The sequence below is a fragment of the Salmo trutta genome, chromosome 36 (genome assembly GCF_901001165.1).
Source record: "Salmo trutta chromosome 36, fSalTru1.1, whole genome shotgun sequence".
NCBI classification, from domain to species: Eukaryota; Metazoa; Chordata; class Actinopteri; order Salmoniformes; family Salmonidae; genus Salmo; species Salmo trutta.
The window spans coordinates 1045793-1067517 of NC_042992.1; the positions used below are offsets into that span (position 1 = coordinate 1045793).

The 21725-nt window shown below is 43.8% G+C and overlaps 1 protein-coding gene across 4 annotated transcripts in view; it reads right to left on the reverse strand.

The window, feature by feature from the left end:
- Positions 1–21725, reverse strand: part of pabpc1b (poly A binding protein, cytoplasmic 1 b) — a 62426-nt gene that overhangs the window by 10925 nt on the left and 29776 nt on the right. The window contains exons 1-2 of one of the 4 annotated variants that reach the window (XM_029736175.1): positions 7014–7064; positions 6826–6936 (exon numbers count right to left, since the gene is read on the reverse strand). The exons of 1 other annotated variant lie outside the window; for it this stretch is intronic. Coding sequence is in view for 2 of the 3 variants with exons in the window: in XM_029736174.1 (XP_029592034.1) it covers positions 6979–7171 (193 nt within the window). In the remaining variant the exon portion in view is untranslated. Of the gene's footprint in view, positions 1–6825; positions 6937–6978; positions 7754–21725 lie in introns of those variants that run through there. 2 more of the 4 variants (XM_029736174.1, XM_029736173.1) reach the window with 2 other exon arrangements.

A 21725-nucleotide genomic window follows, 5' to 3' on the forward strand; every position in this document is an offset into this window, starting at 1 on the left:
GGAATTAGAGGGGGTACAACAATGATCAGATTAATATTGCCATTGAGAAAATTCAAAACAAAACGAGACATGACCTTTTTCAAGGTCAGTCTCGCAAAAAGACGCATTCATGCGTTCTTACTACCCGCTATTCAAAGTGCTCTGAACAAATTAAAGGAATCGTTCACAAACATTGGCACATTCTGAAATATGATGATAGTCTTGGTAATGTGTTTTCTGATCTTCCCCTGGTCGTATTCTCGCGGGGCAGAAATCTCAGAGACCAATTGGTACACTCTGATTTACCAGCCCAAGATATTCCTGAACAACGCCTATTTGCGCCCATACTGGATGGAAATTACAAGTGTAATGGCTGTGCTCAATGCAATGGCACTTACAAATGTAGATCCTTCAAACACCCCCAAACAGGGAAATCTATCCCAATTAAAGGTGTTATTACGTGTTCCACTAAGTCAGTTATTTACCTTATAACTTGTCCCTGTGGTAAAAATTATGTGGGTAAAACAAAGCGTGAATTAAAAGTACGTATCTCAGAGCACCGTAGCACCATTAGGTGCAAAAACCTGACTTACCCAGTTGCGGCCCACTTTTTGGAGGCAGGCCATTCGATTTCGTCTCTGCGTTATATTGGCATCGAACATGTCACCCTCCCGAGGAGAGGGGGTGACCTTGATAATTTATTGTTAAAACGAGAGGCTGCCTGGATCTTTAATTTAAAGACACTTGCTCCCTTCGGTCTCAACATAGACTTTGATCTGAAGCCATTCTTGTGATTATTGTGATTTTGCCATTGTAATTGTTTGTTAGATACTTTTTAGACTACAAATGCTATGATCATATGTTATCCATTTGTTTGTCTTTTTGTATGTTCCTTGTATACCATTTTTTTAATATTTCAGTTAACCAATGATATTAGGCCATACTTGGCCATGATTACAAACACCTGTGTGTCTCTTGACACTATATAAATGACTCATCTCTCAGTGTTTGTGATGATACCCTGATGAAGACAGCTTAGCTGTCGAAACGTTGGTTATTAAAATTTTTGCATCTGAGCTCTTAGAGTGTGCGGCTTTCCTTTATTTTCAAGAGGAATTATATTAACACACTACGCCTCCAGTGATAGCCCCCCCCACTCCAGTGACAGCCCCCCCACTCCAGTGACAGCCCCGCCCCCACTCCAGTGATAGCCCCGCCCCAACTCCAGTGATAGCCCCGCCCCACTCCAGTGATAGCCCCCGCCCCACTCCAGTGATAGCCCCCCCACTCCAGTGATAGCCCCCGCCCCACTCCAGTGATAGCCCCCCCCCACTCCAGTGATAGCGCCCCCCCCCACTCCAGTGATAGCGCCCCCCCCCACTCCAGTGATAGCCCCCCCCCACTCCAGTGATAACTACATTTCGACCCCCATGCTAGATTTACTTCCTTATTTCTTCAAATAACTGGCTTAGATCTGACCAAATTAACTGGCTGTAGTGTAAACTATATCACTGGATGGATTTAATACCTGACCAAATTAACTGACTATAGTGTAAACCATATCACTGGATGGATTTAATACCTGACCAAATTAACTGACTGTAGTGTAAACCATATCACTGGATGGATTTAATACCTGACCAATTAACTGGCTGCAATTAACTGGTATTAAATCCATCCAGTGATATGGTTTCCACTACAGCCAGTTAATTTGGTCAGATATTAAATCCATCCAGTGATATGGTTTACACTACAGCCAGTTAATTTGGTCAGGTATTAAATCCATCCAGTGATATGGTTTACACTACAGCCAGATAATTTGGTCAGGTATTAAATCCATCCAGTGATATGGTTTACACTACAGCCAGATAATTTGGTCAGGTATTAAATCCATCCAGTGATATGGTTTCCACTACAGCCAGTTAATTTGGTCAGATATTAAATCCATCCAGTGATATGGTTTACACTACAGCCAGTTAATTTGGTCAGGTATTAAATCCATCCAGTGATATGGTTTACACTACAGCCAGTTAATTTGGTCAGATATTAAATCCATCCAGTGATATGGTTTACACTACAGCCAGTTAATTTGGTCAGGTATTAAATCCATCCAGTGATATGGTTTACACTACAGCCAGTTAATTTGGTCAGGTATTAAATCCATCCAGTGATATGGTTTACACTACAGCCAGTTAATTTGGTCAGGTATTAAATCCATCCAGTGATATGGTTTACACTACAGCCAGTTAATTTGGTCAGGTATTAAATCCATCCAGTGATATGGTTTACACTAAAGCCAGTTAATTTGGTCAGGTATTAAATCCATCCAGTGATATGGTTTACACTACAGCCAGTTAATTTGGTCAGGTATTAAATCCATCCAGTGATATGGTTTACACTACAGCCAGTTAATTTGGTCAGGTATTAAATCCATCCAGTGATATGGTTTACACTACAGCCAGTTAATTTGGTCAGGTATTAAATCCATCCAGTGATATGGTTTACACTACAGCCAGATAATTTGGTCAGGTATAAAATCCATCCAGTGATATGGTTTACACTACAGCCAGTTAATTGGTCAGGTATTAAATCCATCCAGTGATATGGTTTACACTACAGCCAGTTAATTGGTCAGGTATTAAATCCATCCAGTGATATGGTTTACACTACAACCAGTTAATTGGTCAGGTATTAAATCCATCCAGTGATATGGTTTACACTACAGCCAGATAATTTGGTCAGGTATTAAATCCATCCAGTGATATGGTTTACACTACAGCCAGATAATTTGGTCAGGTATTAAATCCATCCAGTGATATGGTTTACACTACAGCCAGTTAATTGGTCAGGTATTAAATCCATCCAGTGATATGGTTTACACTACAGCCAGTTAATTTGGTCAGGTATTAAATCCATCCAGTGATATGGTTTACACTACAGCCAGTTAATTTGGTCAGGTATTAAATCCATCCAGTGATATGGTTTACACTATGAGCCAGTTAATTTGGTCAGGTATTAAATCCATCCAGTGATATGGTTTACACTACAGCCAGTTAATTTGGTCAGGTATTAAATCCATCCAGTGATATGGTTTACACTACAGCCAGTTAATTTGGTCAGGTATTAAATCCATCCAGTGATATGGTTTACACTACAGCCAGTTAATTTGGTCAGGTATTAAATCCATCCAGTGATATGGTTTACACTACAGCCAGTTAATTTGGTCAGGTATTAAATCCATCCGGTGATATGGTTTACAATACAGCCAGTTAATTTGGTCAGGTATTAAATCCATCCGGTGATATGGTTTACACTACAGCCAGTTAATTTGGTCAGGTATTAAATCCATCCAGTGATATGGTTTACACTACAGCCAGTTAATTTGGTCAGGTATTAAATCCATCCAGTGATATGGTTTACACTACAGCCAGTTAATTTGGTCAGGTATTAAATCCATCCAGTGATATGGTTTACACTACAGCCAGTTAATTTGGTCAGGTATTAAATCCATCCAGTGATATGGTTTACACTACAGCCAGTTAATTTGGTCAGGTATTAAATCCATCCAGTGATATGGTTTACACTACAGCCAGTTAATTTGGTCAGGTATTAAATCCATCCAGTGATATGGTTTACACTACAGCCAGTTAATTTGGTCAGATATTAAATCCATCCAGTGATATGGTTTACACTACAGCCAGTTAATTTGGTCAGGTATTAAATCCATCCAGTGATATGGTTTACACTACAGCCAGTTAATTTGGTCAGATATTAAATCCATCCAGTGATATGGTTTACACTACAGCCAGTTAATTTGGTCAGGTATTAAATCCATCTAGTGATATGGTTTCCACTACAGCCAGTTAATTTGGTCAGATATTAAATCCATCCAGTGATATGGTTTACACTACAGCCAGTTAATTTGGTCAGGTATTAAATCCATCCAGTGATATGGTTTACACTACAGCCAGATAATTTGGTCAGGTATTAAATCCATCCAGTGATATGGTTTACACTACAGCCAGATAATTTGGTCAGGTATTAAATCCATCCAGTGATATGGTTTCCACTACAGCCAGTTAATTTGGTCAGATATTAAATCCATCCAGTGATATGGTTTACACTACAGCCAGTTAATTTGGTCAGGTATTAAATCCATCCAGTGATATGGTTTACACTACAGCCAGTTAATTTGGTCAGATATTAAATCCATCCAGTGATATGGTTTACACTACAGCCAGTTAATTTGGTCAGGTATTAAATCCATCCAGTGATATGGTTTACACTACAGCCAGTTAATTTGGTCAGGTATTAAATCCATCCAGTGATATGGTTTACACTACAGCCAGATAATTTGGTCAGGTATTAAATCCATCCAGTGATATGGTTTACACTACAGCCAGTTAATTTGGTCAGGTATTAAATCCATCCAGTGATATGGTTTACACTACAGCCAGTTAATTTGGTCAGGTATTAAATCCATCCAGTGATATGGTTTACACTACAGCCAGTTAATTTGGTCAGGTATTAAATCCATCCAGTGATATGGTTTACACTACAGCCAGTTAATTTGGTCAGGTATTAAATCCATCCAGTGATATGGTTTACACTACAGCCAGTTAATTTGGTCAGATATTAAATCCATCCAGTGATATGGTTTACACTACAGCCAGTTAATTTGGTCAGGTATTAAATCCATCCAGTGATATGGTTTCCACTACAGCCAGTTAATTTGGTCAGATATTAAATCCATCCAGTGATATGGTTTACACTACAGCCAGTTAATTTGGTCAGGTATTAAATCCATCCAGTGATATGGTTTACACTACAGCCAGATAATTTGGTCAGGTATTAAATCCATCCAGTGATATGGTTTACACTACAGCCAGATAATTTGGTCAGGTATTAAATCCATCCAGTGATATGGTTTCCACTACAGCCAGTTAATTTGGTCAGGTATTAAATCCATCCAGTGATATGGTTTACACTACAGCCAGTTAATTTGGTCAGGTATTAAATCCATCCAGTGATATGGTTTACACTACAGCCAGTTAATTTGGTCAGATATTAAATCCATCCAGTGATATGGTTTACACTACAGCCAGTTAATTTGGTCAGGTATTAAATCCATCCAGTGATATGGTTTACACTACAGCCAGTTAATTTGGTCAGGTATTAAATCCATCCAGTGATATGGTTTACACTACAGCCAGTTAATTTGGTCAGGTATTAAATCCATCCAGTGATATGGTTTACACTACAGCCAGATAATTTGGTCAGGTATTAAATCCATCCAGTGATATGGTTTACACTACAGCCAGTTAATTGGTCAGGTATTAAATCCATCCAGTGATATGGTTTACACTACAGCCAGTTAATTGGTCAGGTATTAAATCCATCCAGTGATATGGTTTACACTACAGCCAGATAATTTGGTCAGGTATTAAATCCATCCAGTGATATGGTTTACACTACAGCCAGATAATTTGGTCAGGTATTAAATCCATCCAGTGATATGGTTTACACTACAGCCAGTTAATTTGGTCAGGTATTAAATCCATCCAGTGATATGGTTTACACTACAGCCAGTTAATTTGGTCAGATATTAAATCCATCCAGTGATATGGTTTACACTACAGCCAGTTAATTTGGTCAGGTATTAAATCCATCCAGTGATATGGTTTACACTACAGCCAGTTAATTTGGTCAGATATTAAATCCATCCAGTGATATGGTTTACACTACAGCCAGTTAATTTGGTCAGGTATTAAATCCATCCAGTGATATGGTTTCCACTACAGCCAGTTAATTTGGTCAGATATTAAATCCATCCAGTGATATGGTTTACACTACAGCCAGTTAATTTGGTCAGGTATTAAATCCATCCAGTGATATGGTTTACACTACAGCCAGATAATTTGGTCAGGTATTAAATCCATCCAGTGATATGGTTTACACTACAGCCAGATAATTTGGTCAGGTATTAAATCCATCCAGTGATATGGTTTCCACTACAGCCAGTTAATTTGGTCAGGTATTAAATCCATCCAGTGATATGGTTTACACTACAGCCAGTTAATTTGGTCAGGTATTAAATCCATCCAGTGATATGGTTTACACTACAGCCAGTTAATTTGGTCAGATATTAAATCCATCCAGTGATATGGTTTACACTACAGCCAGTTAATTTGGTCAGGTATTAAATCCATCCAGTGATATGGTTTACACTACAGCCAGTTAATTTGGTCAGGTATTAAATCCATCCAGTGATATGGTTTACACTACAGCCAGTTAATTTGGTCAGGTATTAAATCCATCCAGTGATATGGTTTACACTACAGCCAGATAATTTGGTCAGGTATTAAATCCATCCAGTGATATGGTTTACACTACAGCCAGTTAATTGGTCAGGTATTAAATCCATCCAGTGATATGGTTTACACTACAGCCAGTTAATTGGTCAGGTATTAAATCCATCCAGTGATATGGTTTACACTACAGCCAGATAATTTGGTCAGGTATTAAATCCATCCAGTGATATGGTTTACACTACAGCCAGATAATTTGGTCAGGTATTAAATCCATCCAGTGATATGGTTTACACTACAGCCAGTTAATTGGTCAGGTATTAAATCCATCCAGTGATATGGTTTACACTACAGCCAGTTAATTTGGTCAGATATTAATCCATCCAGTGATCTGGTTTACACAAGATGCCCCACCCAAAAGAAACAGGACAAGCAAACTGTCGTCCTGTCCATAGGATCCCAGCCATTCATCTGTACTATAATTAAATGATCAGTAATAACTGTATGTGGAATCAGTCATACAGACGTGTGTTTGTACCGAGGTGTTTGTGACTAGACTAGCCAGCGATGCTGATGGACGTTTACAATGTCTCACTGTCACGTCGAGGAGAAACAGACCAGTCGTCTCATCTTTCCAGGCTTTGACAACCTTTAAAAGAAATAGATATTTACATGACAGTTCGCTACATACCATCAGCTGGCTGTTGGAAGTTGACATAGGCGTACCCGAGGGACCGGCGGGTGATCATATCCCTGCACACCCGAATTGAAAGGATGGCCCCGGCGGGGCTGAATTTCTCGTATAGCAAGGCTTCGGTCACATCTTGATGAAGATCCCCGACATACAGGGATGCCATGGGGTAAGTAGGAGCACTGGGGTTCATTTTCCTAACGAAATCCGAATATTTTTTTTTACCTTGTAGACGAAATTGTTCTTAATTTAAAAAGGGTCTGGTTACGCTAAGTCGAGGGTTGAATCTAAACCAGCTGGCTAGCAAACTTTAGCAAGCTTGACAAGTACCAATGAAGTTCAGATTTACTAGATAAATATTATGAAAGGTTTAAAATACGACCAGCTCGTTACGTTGTTTAAAATGTGTATATAATTGAGAAAGTAGAGCATGAAATCAACATGTCCTAGCTGGCTTTCCCCGTTGCAGATGGTAACAGTAACCAGAGAAACGGAGCGGAACATTCTTATCGTTGGAATAGCAACTCCTGCTTCAATACTTAGTCCAAAATATACATGTTTTTAAAGTTTTGAGCTATCTTTTAGTTTTCGATTTGAGATGTTATTTTATAGGAATGTGTGGTGAGGAAGTATGAAATATGGTGGTTTTTATACCCTCACACACGTCACACGTGGTTCAGATAAACAGCTCAACAACTATGATGCTGATTGGTTGAAAAACTTTTAGTCTCTCATGATCAACCAATAGAATGTGAAAGCGATGAATCATGGTTGATCAAAACATTTTCATGCTTTAAAAAAAAATGTTTTAACTAGGCAAGTCAGTTAAGAACAAATTCTTATTTACCATGACCGCCTTGCTCAGAGGCAGAACGACAGACTACCTTGTCAGCTCGGGGATTCGATCCAGCAACCTTTCGGCCCAATGTAAACTCTCCTTCCAGACTCACATCAATCATCTCCAATCCAAAGTTAAATCTAGAATTGGCTTCCTATTTCGCAACAAAGCATCTTTCACTCATGCTGCCAAACATATCCTCATAAAACTGACCATCCTACCGATCCTCGACTTCGGCGATGTCATTTACAAAATAGCCTCCAACACCCTACTCAATAAACTGGATGCAGTCTATCACAGTGCCATCCGTTTTGTCACCAAAGCCCCATATACTACCCACCACTGCGACCTGTACGCTCTCGTTGGCTGGCCCTCGCTTCATACTCGTTGCCAAACCCACTGGCTCCAGGTCATCTACAAGACCCTGCTAGGTAAAGTCCCCCCTTATCTCAGCTCACTGGTCACCATAGCAGCACCCACCTGTAGCACGCGCTCCAGCAGGTATATCTCACTGGTCACCCCCAAAGCCAATTCTTCCTTTGGCTCCCTTTCCTTCCAGTTCTCTGCTGCCAATGACTGGAACGAACTACAAAAATCTCTGAAACTGGAAACACTCATCTCCCTCACTAGCTTTAAGCACCAGCTGTCAGAGCAGCTCACAGATCACTGCACCTGTACATAGCCCATCTATAATTTAGCCCAAACAACTACCTCTTCCCCTACTGTATTTTATTTATTTTGCTCCTTTTGCACTCCATTATTTCTACTTTGCACTTTCTTCCACTACAAATCTATCATTCCAGTGTTTTACTTGCTATATTGTATTTACTTTGCCACCATGGCCTTTATTTAATTTTTTTTACATTTTTTATTTCACCTTTATTTAACCAGGGAGGCAAGTTGAGAACAAGTTCTCATTTACAACTGCGACCTGGCCAAGATAAAGCAAAGCAGTTCGACACATACAACAACACAGAGTTACACATGGAGTAAAACAACATACAGTCAATAATACAGTAGAAAAATGAGTCTATATACAATGTGAGTTATGTGACTTATTTTTCTACTGTATTAACTCTGTGTTGTTGTATGTTGTCGAACTGCTTTGCTTTATCTTGGCCAGGTCGCAATTGTAATTGAGAACTTGCTCTCAACTAGCCTACCTGGATAAATAAAGGTAAAATAAAAAAGAAATAAAAAAGCTCTAACCACTAGGCTACCTGCTGCCGTGTGTGCATGGTTGTCCTTGTATCTATTACAATCCCCTCACTAGAGCCCTGTCTTGATTTGATTGGGTGGCAGATAGACAGTATACTTCCATGCTCTGTCTTCCATGTTGAGGAATGTTCTATGATAAATAATGTACTGCAGCCGTTCATATAATAATGCAGACAGGGGTTAATCCTCTAATTTAGAGAAGTATCTAAGCAGGGTTGACATTAGTATCTTCTACTTATTTATTTAACTAGGCAAGTCAGTTAACTCTTACATCTAGATGTTCCGCTAGCGGAACACCTGCTCCAATATCCAATGGTAGAGCGTGGCGCGAATTACAAATACCTCAAAAATCCAAAAACTTCCATTTTCGAAACATATGACTATTTTACACCATTTTAAAGACAAGACTCTCGTTAATCTAACCACATTGTCCGATTTCAAAAAGTCTTTACAGCGAAAACAAAACATTAGATTATGTCAGGAGAGTACCCAGCCAGAAATAATCACACACCCATTTTTCAAGCTAGCATATAATGTCACAAAAACAGAAACCACAGCTAAATGCAGCACTGACTCCTAGGACATTATGTTATACAATACATGCATGTTTTGTTCAATCAAGTTCATATTTATATCAAAAAACAGCTTTTTACATTAGCATGTGATGTTCAGAACTAGCATGCCCCCCGCAAACTTCCGGTGAATTTACTAAATTACTCACGATAAACGTTCACAAAAAACATAACAATTATTTTAAGAATTATAGATACAGAACTCCTTTATGCACTCGATATGTCCGATTTTAAAATACCCTTTCGGTGAAAGCACATTTTGCAATATTCTGAGTAGATAGCCCGGCCATCATGGCTAGCTATTTTGACACCCACCAAGTTTGGCACTCACCAAACTCAGATTTACTAAAAGAAACATTGGATTACCTTTGCTGTTCTTCGTCAGAATGCACTCCCAGGACTTCTACTTCAACACCCAATGTTGTTTTGGTTCCAAATAATCCATAGTTATATCCAAATAGCGGCGTTTTGTTGTGCGTTCAAGACACTATCCGAAGGGTAACAAAGGGTGACACGCCCGGCGCGTATCGTGACAAAAAAATTCAAAATATTCCATTACCGTACTTCGAAGCATGTCAAACGCTGTTTAAAATCAATTTTTATGCTATTTTTCTCGTAAAATAGCGATAATATTCCAACCGGGAGACGTTGTATCCGTTCAAACACTGAAAGAAGTAAAATGGAGTCGTCACATGCACGCGCGCACCAGTATCATTGTTCTCAGAACGACCACTTTCCAAAACCCCTACTGTTTTTCGCCCAGGGACTGCAGAGATCTCATTCCACGTTCTGGTGCCTTCTGAGAGCCTATGGGAGCCTTAGAAAATGTCACGTTACAGCAGAGATCCTGTATTTTCGATAAAGAGGCTACAGAAGGCCAAGAAATGGTCAGACAGGGCACTTCCTGTATGGAATCTTCTCAGGTTTTGGCCTGCCATATGAGTTCTGTTATACTCACAGATACCATTCAAACAGTTTTAGAAACTTTAGGGTGTTATATGCATATTCTAGTTTCTGGGCAGGAGTAATAACCAGATTAAATCGGGTACATTTTTTATCCGGCCGTGAAAATACTGCCCCCTATCCTAAACAGGTTAAGAACAAGTTCTTATTTACAATGACAGCCTAGGAACAGTGGATTAACTGCCTTGTTCAGGGGCAGAATGACAGATTTTTACCTTGTCGGCTCGGGGATTCTATCTTGCAACCTTTCGATTACTAGGCCAACTCTCTAACCACTAGGCTACCCTACTTATCTGGTTTCTAATGAAATATTTTCTCAAGGTCAATTTATTTGTCCAATATAACCCAGTAGGGTATCATGGCATTACTAACAAGAGAAGAAATTTTATTATAATTATAATATATTCGATTAGTTTATTATTATTTATTAGAATTAATATTATTCCCCAGATTAGAATAACCTACTAAGACTTTCCAACCTATCCTGTATGACACAAGCAGTTGGTCAGATTTATTCACTGACTGATTAACAGTCTACCAAAACTAAACCAACGGGTCAATTGTAAATTAGATACCATTAACATACTACGAAACACCTCATAATGCCTCTTAAATGAAAACCACTAGTGTTTAGGAATGTTTGATATGACTGGGTCAATGTTATATCCCAACTGTATCAGCAGAGGGCAGTATTGTCATTGTAATAGATGGGCTTCCAGTCAGAGCCTGCAGGCTGAATGAACGTTCTGTTACAGTATGTTAAGTGTCTATGTTATTTTATACCACTGATGTGGCATTACATAATGCAGAGTGATGACTGGTTGGTATTAGGAGTAATTCCTTTGACTACTGTACATGTATCAAAACTGGCCGTGATCGGGAGTCCCATGGGGCGGCGCACAATTGGCCCAGCTTCGTCTGGGTTAAGGGAGTGTTTGGCCGTCATTGTAAAATAAAAATTGGTTCTTAACTGACTTGCCTAGTTAAATAAAGGTTAAATTAAAAATAATGAAATATAGTATGACCAGACTGTCTGTGAATGACATGACTTATTTTACATGTGGCTTTATCCCAATGAAGCTCAGAAATGACCACTACAGAATATCCATCTTGAAGAAGAGGAAAGCACACAGAGAGAACTATGTTTTCTCATTGATTTTCACATTTCAAACATTAGTGGTCAGCGGCACATCAAGACTGTTTAATCCTGGAGCCGTGTGTGTTCTGGAGTGGAGCCTTGTGTGTTCTGGAGTGGAACCTTGTGTGTTCTGGAATGGAGCCTTGTGTGTTCTGGAGTGGAGCCTTGTGTGTTCTGGAGTGGAGCCTTGTGTGTTCTGGAGTGGAGCCTTGCGTGTTCTGGAGTGGAGCCTTGCGTGTTCTGGAGTGTAACCTTGTGTGTTCTGGAATGGAGCCTTGCGTGTTCTGGAGTGGAGCCCTGTGTGTTCTGGAGTGGAGCCTTGTGTGTTCTGGAGTGGAGCCTTGTGTGTTCTGGAGTGGAGCCTTGTGTGTTCTGGAGTGGAGCCTTGCGTGTTCTGGAGTGGAGCCTTGCGTGTTCTGGAGTGGAACCTTGTGTGTTCTGGAATGGAGCCTTGCGTGTTCTGGAGTGGAGCCTTGTGTGTTCTGGAGTGGAGCCTTGTGTGTTCTGGAGTGGAGCCTTGTGTGTTCTGGAGTGGAACCTTGTGTGTTCTGGATTGGAGCCTTGTGTGTTCTGGAGTGGAACCTTGTGCGTTCTGGAATGGAGCCTTGTGTGTTCTGGAGTGGAACCTTGTGTGTTCTGGAGTGGAGCCTTGTCTGTTCTGGAGTGGAACCTTGTGTGTTCTGGAATGGAGCCTTGTGTGTTCTGGAGTGGAACCTTGTGTGTTCTGGAGTGGAGCCTTGTGTGTTCTGGAGTGGAGCCTTGTCTGTTCTGGAGTGGAACCTTGTGTGTTCTGGAATGGAGCCTTGTGTGTTCTGGAGTGGACAGAAGTGCTGGAGTGAAGCCGCGGAAGATCCTGTATGGCCAGCTACATCTTGCCCGGCGGTCTGTAGGCAGGGCCAGCTACATCTTGCCCGGCGGTCTGTAGGCAGGGCCAGCTACATCTTGGCCGGTGGTCTGTAGGCAGGGCCAGCTACATCTTGGCCGGTGGTCTGTAGGCAGGGCCAGCTACATCTTGGCCGGTGGTCTGTAGGCAGCGCCAGCTACATCTTGCCCGGCGGTCTGTAGGCAGGGCCAGCTACGTCTTGGCCGGCGGTCTGTAGGCAGGGCCAGCTACATCTTGGCCGGTGGTCTGTAGGCAGGGCCAGCTACATCTTGGCCGGTGGTCTGTAGGCAGGGCCAGCTACATCTTGGCCGGTGGTCTGTAGGCAGGGCCAGCTACATCTTGGCCGGTGGTCTGTAGGCAGGGCCAGCTACATCTTGGCCGGCGGTCTGTAGGCAGGGCCAGCTACATCTTGCCCGGCGGTCTGTAGGCGGGGCCAGCTACATCTTGGCCGGCGGTCTGTAGGCAGGGCCAGCTACATCTTGGCCGGCGGTCTGTAGGCAGGGCCAGCTACATCTTGGCCGGTGGTCTGTAGGCAGGGCCAGCTACATCTTGGCCGGTGGTCTGTAGGCAGGGCCAGCTACATCTTGGCCGGTGGTCTGTAGGCAGGGCCAGCTACATCTTGGCCGGTGGTCTGTAGGCAGGGCCAGCTACATCTTGGCCGGTGGTCTGTAGGGGGATACTGCTGCCAACTGCTGCCAACCGTTCACCTGGCAGCAGCTCTGCCAGAGCGGTGTACAGAGGTGGGAGGGGGAGAGGAGCACAAAGAGACGGCAAAAACAGCTCAGGAGACATACGACCATGCCTGCCCCCGCCAACACAGACTTTATGCCCAACCGGCAATAAAGTTTGGGGATCTCGGATTGGTCAGTCACCAGAGAATTCACCGTTAACTCAGTAATGGAGGTCATCATCGAATACGATTGACAACAGCATGTGTTCCCTCCCTCATGTTCTCAATACTGAGCAGTGTAACAGCATGTGTTCTCAATACTGAGCAGTGTAACAGCATGTGTTCTCTCCCTCGTGTCGGCGGGCAACCACAGGGTGCATGTGGCGTGTCTAGTGCAGTAGTGCCTAGGTAGTGCCCTGCTTTCCACGTGCTTGCATACTCTCGCTTATAGCCCTTGTGGTGAATTGGGGAGCAGCTTCATGCACAAGTCTCCCCTATCCGGTACAAAGCCTCTCCATGACCAAGACTCCTGTCAGACTCTTCTTGCAGTGGCACACGTCAACTGATTGAATTGAAACTCTAAATGTACCCACTATGTTGTTTACTTTCTGCAGCTACTGTACGTCATATTGCTGAGTCTAGCAGTTATTTACACAAAGGCACTTCTGCCAAACAATCTTAAATGTTACTAAGTGTGTAAACATTTGAATGTTTGAGTTAAAATCTTACCATAAAAATATTCCTCTTCTGCACTTTCTTGAGGCAAAATCATCCATGATGTCATCATTGGACATTTGTTTCCCCACGTCATGATTTATGCTCATGATAACCAGACCACTCAAACATTCCTGTGACATGGAAGACCTCAGGTAGCTTTTGATGAGCTTTTATTTTGAAAAGCTCCTCTCTGCTGATGCTACTGTTACTGGTAGGGTGACTGCAATTCTTAGGGCTATCCAAAAGATTAGGATAGAGTTCCTCCAGGTTTTTCTCACAGAGAAATGAAAGCAGCTCAAAGGCAGTCATCTTATCTGATCCATTTCACTGATGTCACAGTCATCTCTGAAGGTTAGTGTTTTCAACTTCCATGCAGTGAGCCTTTAAAGATTCACCGGACATCTGAGAGGCAGTGTTGAAGTTCAGAAGCACTCCATATTTGGTTTTCACCTAGTTGAGTGTTTCAAATCTCTCATCCATGGATGTCACAACAGAGTCGACCACAATGTTGAAGTAGTTGACTTGAAGGTTTTTCAGTGCATCAGTCACTGGTTCATCAGGAGCCTCATAGCTGAAATGTCTCTTGCTGTTTCTCAGTCTCTTCTCTTTCAGAACAACCTCCACATTCATTTCTTCACAAATGCTTTTGGCTGTTGTCTGGGCCACAGAGAATCCAGTTTCCCGCTATGTAGTGAGGGAGGCCTTTGTATTTGAGGTCTCCTCCAGGATGACTGGAGGAGATTGTTCACCTTGTTTGTCATTGTCAGTATCTCACACCATACGACAGAGCCAATCAAGAAGCGGTAGGACCCAACTTCCTCTGCAAGCGCTGTGCCTCCACTTTGGCCACAGGATCGTTGATCGTCTGTCTGGCTTCCAGTAATGCCTCCCGAACCTCAGAAGCCTGATACCTGATTGCATGAACACTTTGGAGCCTACTCTCCCATCAAAATGAGTTACAAACAATGCAGAAAAACAAACAAAATAGCACAGTTGGTAAGGAGCAATCCCCTCCGCCGCCATTGGTGCAAGCAGAATGCAAAGGTGGGTTTTGTTGTTGTCATCCAGTGGAGGCTCCTCAGAGGAGGACCATCCTCTTTAATGAATTTCATAAAAATAAAAATAGTGGAACATTAAAAAAGTTATTCTTTTAGATAGAACTATACTAAATATATTCACGTCACCAGATAATTGATTAAAACACACTGTTTTGCAATGAAGGTCTATATTAACTTCAACAGCACTCTGTAGGGTAGCACCATGGTGTAGCTGGAGGACAGCTAGTTTCCGTCCTCCTCTGGGTACATTGACTTCAATACAAAACCTAGGAGCATCATAGCTCTCACCCACTTCCATAGACTGACACAATAATTATCACAACTTTCGGGGGACATCCTCCAACCTATCAGAGTTCTTGCAGCATGAACTGACATGTTGTCCACCCAATCAATGGATCAGAGAATGAATTTAGTTCTGAAAGCTACATCTAGCTAGCACTGTATAACACGTGGTGAGTAGTCGACTCAAAGAGAGAGAAATACAATATTTGAACAGTTTTGAACAAATTAATTGTTAAGTGAGAGTGAGAGAGCTAGCTATATTTTGTATTTTATTTCACTTTCAAGAGTGTGCAAGGCGGTATTTAATGTGTCAATGTCTGTCACCTTGATTACTCAAATGTCTCTTGACCTGTGCGCCTATATTGCAAACTTTCATTCATAGGCTAGGTTGTCGAGACCTCATGATGGGTATAGGGAAAATTTGAGTATCATGAATTAGCCTAAACCTATCGATGTTACATTGAGCAGGGTAAATGGAATATGAATGACAGTTATTCGATATGCTGTAATAGAAATAAGGCCACGCTCATGAAAACAATTATCGCCCTTCCTCATCTTAAACGGCACCGACTGCCCCTGTCATCACACACATACAATATCAAGTACCGCAAATCAGAACGGCACTGCAACTTACATGGACTTTCCAGGTTGCCGCTACCTGTGGCAAAGCCAGAGTCACACCAAGTGGACATCTTCTACTTCAGACAAGTGGAAAACACACCAGTCACTTCAACACAAGTGTGGAGAAACACCTGAAACAACCTGGTGTTATCTGCAGTGATGGACATCATCATCAAAGGTAGACCTGCAGGAGATACTCCGGAACTGAAACCTTACTTTTCCAGGAGAACAGTCCGGTTGTCTGCTGTGAAGGAGGAGAGTTATCATTCCACCTTCGCTGAGGAAACCAGTCTTGCAACAGCTACACTCAAGTCATTGTGGAATGGTTTGCATGAAGTAAATCGTAAGAAGCTATTTCTGGTGCCTTGGATTGGATGGAAGCTTTCAGGAGAAAGCAAAAACAAGTACCTCATGTCAGAAGGGTACCATTTTACCTCAACTTGTTCCTCTTAATCCGTGGGATTGGCCGAAGGAGGCGTAGTAATACACGTCGACAAAGCAGGTCCATTCGAAGATGGAATGTTTCTTGTGGTTGTGGATGCTCATAGCAAGTGGCCAGAGGTTGCCATAACCTACGCTGTCCAGACTGGTCCCGTGTGTCCTACGCTGTCCAGACTGGTCCCGTGTCCTACGCTGTCCAGACTGGTCCCGTGTCCTACGCTGTCCAGACTGGTCCCGTGTCCTACGCTGTCCAGACTGGTCCCGTGTCCTACGCTGTCCAGACTGGTCCCGTGTCCTACGCTGTCCAGACTGGTCCCGTGTCCTACGCTGTCCAGACTGGTCCCGTGTCCTACACTGTCCAGACTGGTCCCGTGTCCTACACTGTCCAGACTGGTCCCGTGTCCTACACTGTCCAGACTGGTCCCGTGTCCTACACTGTCCAGACTGGTCCCGTGTCCTACACTGTCCAGACTGCAGAGGACGTCATCTGGAAAAAGGCAGATCAGTTACTGTTGAGTAAAGCCACACGGACAGAACCACCAGTGGTGAGTGGTGCAGAACTGTTACTGGGTGATCCGCGGACCCAGCAGTGTTTTATTGGACAGGGGAGGGTAGTGTGGTAGTGGACAGGGGAGGGTAGTGTGGTAGTGGACAGGGGAGGGTAGTGTGGTAGTGGACAGGGTAGTGTGGTAGTGGACAGGGGAGGGTAGTGTGGTAGTGGACAGGAGAGGGTAGTGTGGTAGTGGACAGGGGAGGGTAGTGTGGTAGTGGACAGGGTAGTGTGGTAGTGGACAGGGGAGGGTAGTGTGGTAGTGGACAGGGGAGGGTAGTGTGGTAGTGGACAGGGGAGTGTGGTAGTGGACAGGGGAGTGTGGTAGTGGACAGGGGAGGGTAGTGTGGTAGTGGACAGGGGAGGGTAGTGGACAGGGTAGTGTGGTAGTGGACAGGGGAGGGTAGTGTGGTAGTGGACAGGGGAGGGTAGTGTGGTAGTGGACAGGGGAGGGTAGTGTGGTAGTGGACAGGGTAGTGTGGTAGTGGACAGGGGAGGGTAGTGTGGTAGTGGACAGGGGAGGGTAGTGTGGTAGTGGACAGGGTAGTGTGGTAGTGGACAGGGGAGGGTAGTGCTGTAGTGGACAGGGGAGTGTGGTAGTGGACAGGGGAGGGTAGTGTGGTAGTGGACAGGGGAGGGTAGTGTGGTAGTGGACAGGGGAGGGTAGTGTGGTAGTGGACAGGGGAGGGTAGTGTGGTAGTGGACAGGGGAGTGTGGTAGTGGACAGTGTAGTGTGGTAGTGGACAGGGGAGGGTAGTGTGGTAGTGGACAGGGGAGGGTAGTGTGGTAGTGGACAGCGGAGGGTAGTGTGGTAGTGGACAGGGGAGGGTAGTGGACAGGGTAGTGTGGTAGTGGACAGGGGAGGGTAGTGTGGTAGTGGACAGGGGAGGGTAGTGTGGTAGTGGACAGGGGAGGGTAGTGTGGTAGTGGACAGGGTAGTGTGGTAGTGGACAGGGGAGGGTAGTGTGGTAGTGGACAGGGGAGGGTTGTGTGGTAGTGGACAGGGTAGTGTGGTAGTGGACAGGGGAGGGTAGTGTGGTAGTGGACAGGAGAGGGTAGTGTGGTAGTGGACAGGGGAGGGTAGTGTGGTAGTGGACAGGGTAGTGTGGTAGTGGACAGGGGAGGGTAGTGTGGTAGTGGACAGGGTAGTGTGGTAGTGGACAGGGGAGGGTAGTGTGGTAGTGGACAGGGGAGGGTAGTGTGTAACAGTACCAGTAACAGACTCAGTAGCCATCTGCCATAATGAAAGGTAGTCTAGTGGTTAGAGTGTAGGGGAGGCAGGTAGCCTAGTGGTTAGAGTGTAGAGGAGGCAGGTAGCCTAGTGGTTAGAGTGTAGAGGAGGCAGGTAGCCTAGTGGTTAGAGGGGGAGGCAGGTAGCCTAGTGGTTAGAGCGTAGAGGAGGCAGGTAGCCTAGTGGTTAGAGTGTAGAGGAGGCAGGTAGCCTAGTGGTTAGAGTGTTGAGGTGGCAGGTAGCCTAGTGGTTAGAGTGTAGAGGAGGCAGGCAGCCTAGTGGTTAGAGTGTAGAGGAGGCAGGTAGCCTAGTGGTTAGAGTGTAGAGGAGGCAGGTAGCCTAGTGGTTAGAGTGTAGAGGAGGCAGGTAGCCTAGTGGTTAGAGCTTAGAGGAGGCAGGTAGCCTAGTGGTTAGAGCGTAGAGGAGGCAGGTAGCCTAGTGGTTAGAGCGTAGAGGAGGCAGGTAGCCTAGTGGTTAGAGTGTAGAGGAGGCAGGTAGCCTAGTGGTTAGAGCGTAGAGGCGGCAGGTAACCTAGTGGTTAGAGCGTAGGGACGGCAGGTAGCCTAGTGGTTAGAGTGTAGAGGAGGCAGGTAGCCTAGTGGTTAGAGCGTAGAGGAGGCAGGTAGCCTAGTGGTTAGAGTGTAGAGGAGGCAGGTAGCCTTGTGGTTAGAGTGTTGAGGTGGCAGGTAGTCTAGTGGTTAGAGAGTAGAGGAGGCAGGTAGCCTAGTGGTTAGAGTGTAGAGGAGGCAGGTAGCCTAGTGGTTAGAGTGTTGAGGTGGCAGGTAGTCTAGTGGTTAGAGAGTAGAGGAGGCAGGTAGCCTAGTGGTTAGAGTGTTGAGGTGGCAGGTAGTCTAGTGGTTAGAGAGTAGAGGAGGCAGGTAGCCTAGTGGTTAGAGTGTAGAGGAGGCAGGTAGCCTAGTGGTTAGAGTGTTGAGGTGGCAGGTAGCCTAGTGGTTAGAGTGTAGGGGAGGCAGGTAGTCTAGTGGTTAGAGTGTAGAGGAGGCAGGTAGCCTAATGGTTAGAGTGTAGAGGAGGCAGGTAGCCTAGTGGTTAGAGTGTAGAGGAGGCAGGTAGCCTAGTGGTTAGAGTGTTGAGGTGGCAGGTAGCCTAGTGGTTAGAGCGTAGAGGTGGCAGGTAGTCTAGTGGTTAGAGTGTAGAGGAGGCAGGTAGCCTAATGGTTAGAGTGTAGAGGAGGCAGGTAGCCTTGTGGTTAGAGTGTTGAGGTGGCAGGTAGTCTAGTGGTTAGAGAGTAGAGGAGGCAGGTAGCCTAGTGGTTAGAGTGTAGAGGAGGCAGGTAGCCTAGTGGTTAGAGTGTTGAGGTGGCAGGTAGTCTAGTGGTTAGAGTGTAGAGGAGGCAGGTAGCCTTGTGGTTAGAGTGTTGAGGTGGCAGGTAGTCTAGTGGTTAGAGAGTAGAGGAGGCAGGTAGCCTAGTGGTTAGAGTGTAGAGGAGGCAGGTAGCCTAGTGGTTAGAGTGTTGAGGTGGCAGGTAGTCTAGTGGTTAGAGAGTAGAGGAGGCAGGTAGCCTAGTGGTTAGAGTGTTGAGGTGGCAGGTAGTCTAGTGGTTAGAGAGTAGAGGAGGCAGGTAGCCTAGTGGTTAGAGTGTAGAGGAGGCAGGTAGCCTAGTGGTTAGAGTGTTGAGGTGGCAGGTAGCCTAGTGGTTAGAGTGTAGGGGAGGCAGGTAGTCTAGTGGTTAGAGTGTAGAGGAGGCAGGTAGCCTAATGGTTAGAGTGTAGAGGAGGCAGGTAGCCTAGTGGTTAGAGTGTAGAGGAGGCAGGTAGCCTAGTGGTTAGAGTGTTGAGGTGGCAGGTAGCCTAGTGGTTAGAGCGTAGAGGTGGCAGGTAGTCTAGTGGTTAGAGTGTAGAGGAGGCAGGTAGCCTAATGGTTAGAGTGTAGAGGAGGCAGGTAGCCTAGTGGTTAGAGCGTTTGGCCAGTAATTGAAAGGTTGCTCTATCAAATCCCCTGCTGATAAGGTAAAAATCTGTTGTTCTTCCCCTGAACAAGGCAGTTAACCCCCTGTTAGGCCGTCATTGTAAAATACGAATTTGTTCTTAACTGAATTGCCTCTCTGGGCTCTGGGCTCTGGGCTCTGGGCTATGTGGGACGCTACCGTTCCACCTGCAAATTCAAAACAGCAAAAATCTCAAAATTCAAATTTCTCAAACATACTACTATTTTACACCATTTTAAAGATACACTTCTCCTTAATCGAACCACATTGTCCGATTTCAAAAAGGCTTTACGGTGAAAGCAAAACATTAGATTATGTTAGGACAGTGCCTAAAAAATAAAAGCCGCACAGCCATTTTCCAAGCAAGGACAGAGCGTAGAGGCAGGTAGCCAATTGGTTAGAGTGTAGAGGAAACCAGAAATACAGCTAAAATGAAGCACTAACCTTTGATGATCTTCATCAGATGGCACTCATAGGACTTCATGTTACACAATACATGTATGTTTTGCTCGATAAAGTTAATATTTATATCCAAAAACCCCATTTTACATTGGCCTGTAATGTTCAGAAATCTTTTGCCTCCGAAAACTTCCGGTGAATGAGCACATCAATTTATAGAAATACTCATCATAAACGTTGATAAAATATTAAACTGTTATTCAAAGAATTATAGATAAACTTCTCCTTAATGCAACTGCTGTGACAGATTTTAAAAAAGCTTCACGGGGAAAGCACACTTTGCAATAATCTGAGTACTGCGCTCAGAAAACAACAGAAGGCAATACAGATACCCGCCATTTTGGAGTCATCTAAAATCATAAATAGCATTATGAATATTCACTTACCTTTGATGATCTTCATCAGAATGCACTCCTAGGAATCCCAGGTCCACAATAAATGTTGTTTTGTTCGATAAAGTCCATCATTTATGTCCTCTTTGTTAGGGCGTTCAGTAAGCTACTCCAAATGTAGGAAGCACGCCGAAAATTTCACGCCGAAAAGTCCCAAAAAGTTATATTTACGTTCGTAGAAACATGTCAAATGATGTATAGCATCAATCTTTAGGGCCTTTTTCACATAAAATTTCAATAATATTCCAACCGGACGATTCCAATGTCTTCAAAAATGTAATGGAACACAGCTAACTCTCACGTGAGTGTGCGCAATTGAAGCCATGTCCTTTCCTGAGTCAACAACTTCCAACTTCCTTTGTTCGCTCTCCATTCACCATAGAAGCCTCAAACAACTTTCTAAAGACGGTTGACATCCAGTGGAAGCCTTAGGAAGTGCAAAATGAACCCTAAGTCACTGTATACTGAATAGGCCCAGTCTTGAAGAATTACAAACCACTTCCTGGTTGGATTTTTTCTCAGGTTTTTGCCTGCCATATGAGTTCTGTTATACTCATGGACATCATTCAAAAAGTGTTAGAAACTTCAGAGTTTTCTATCCAAATCTACTAATAATATGCATATCCTACCTTCTGAGCCCGAGTAGTAGGCCGTTTAATTTGGGCACGTCATTCATCCGAATTTCCGAATACTGCCCCCTGTCACTTAAAAGTTAAATAAAAAAAGGTGTTGTAGCATGCCACTGGCAAATCTCTGGGGTAAAATA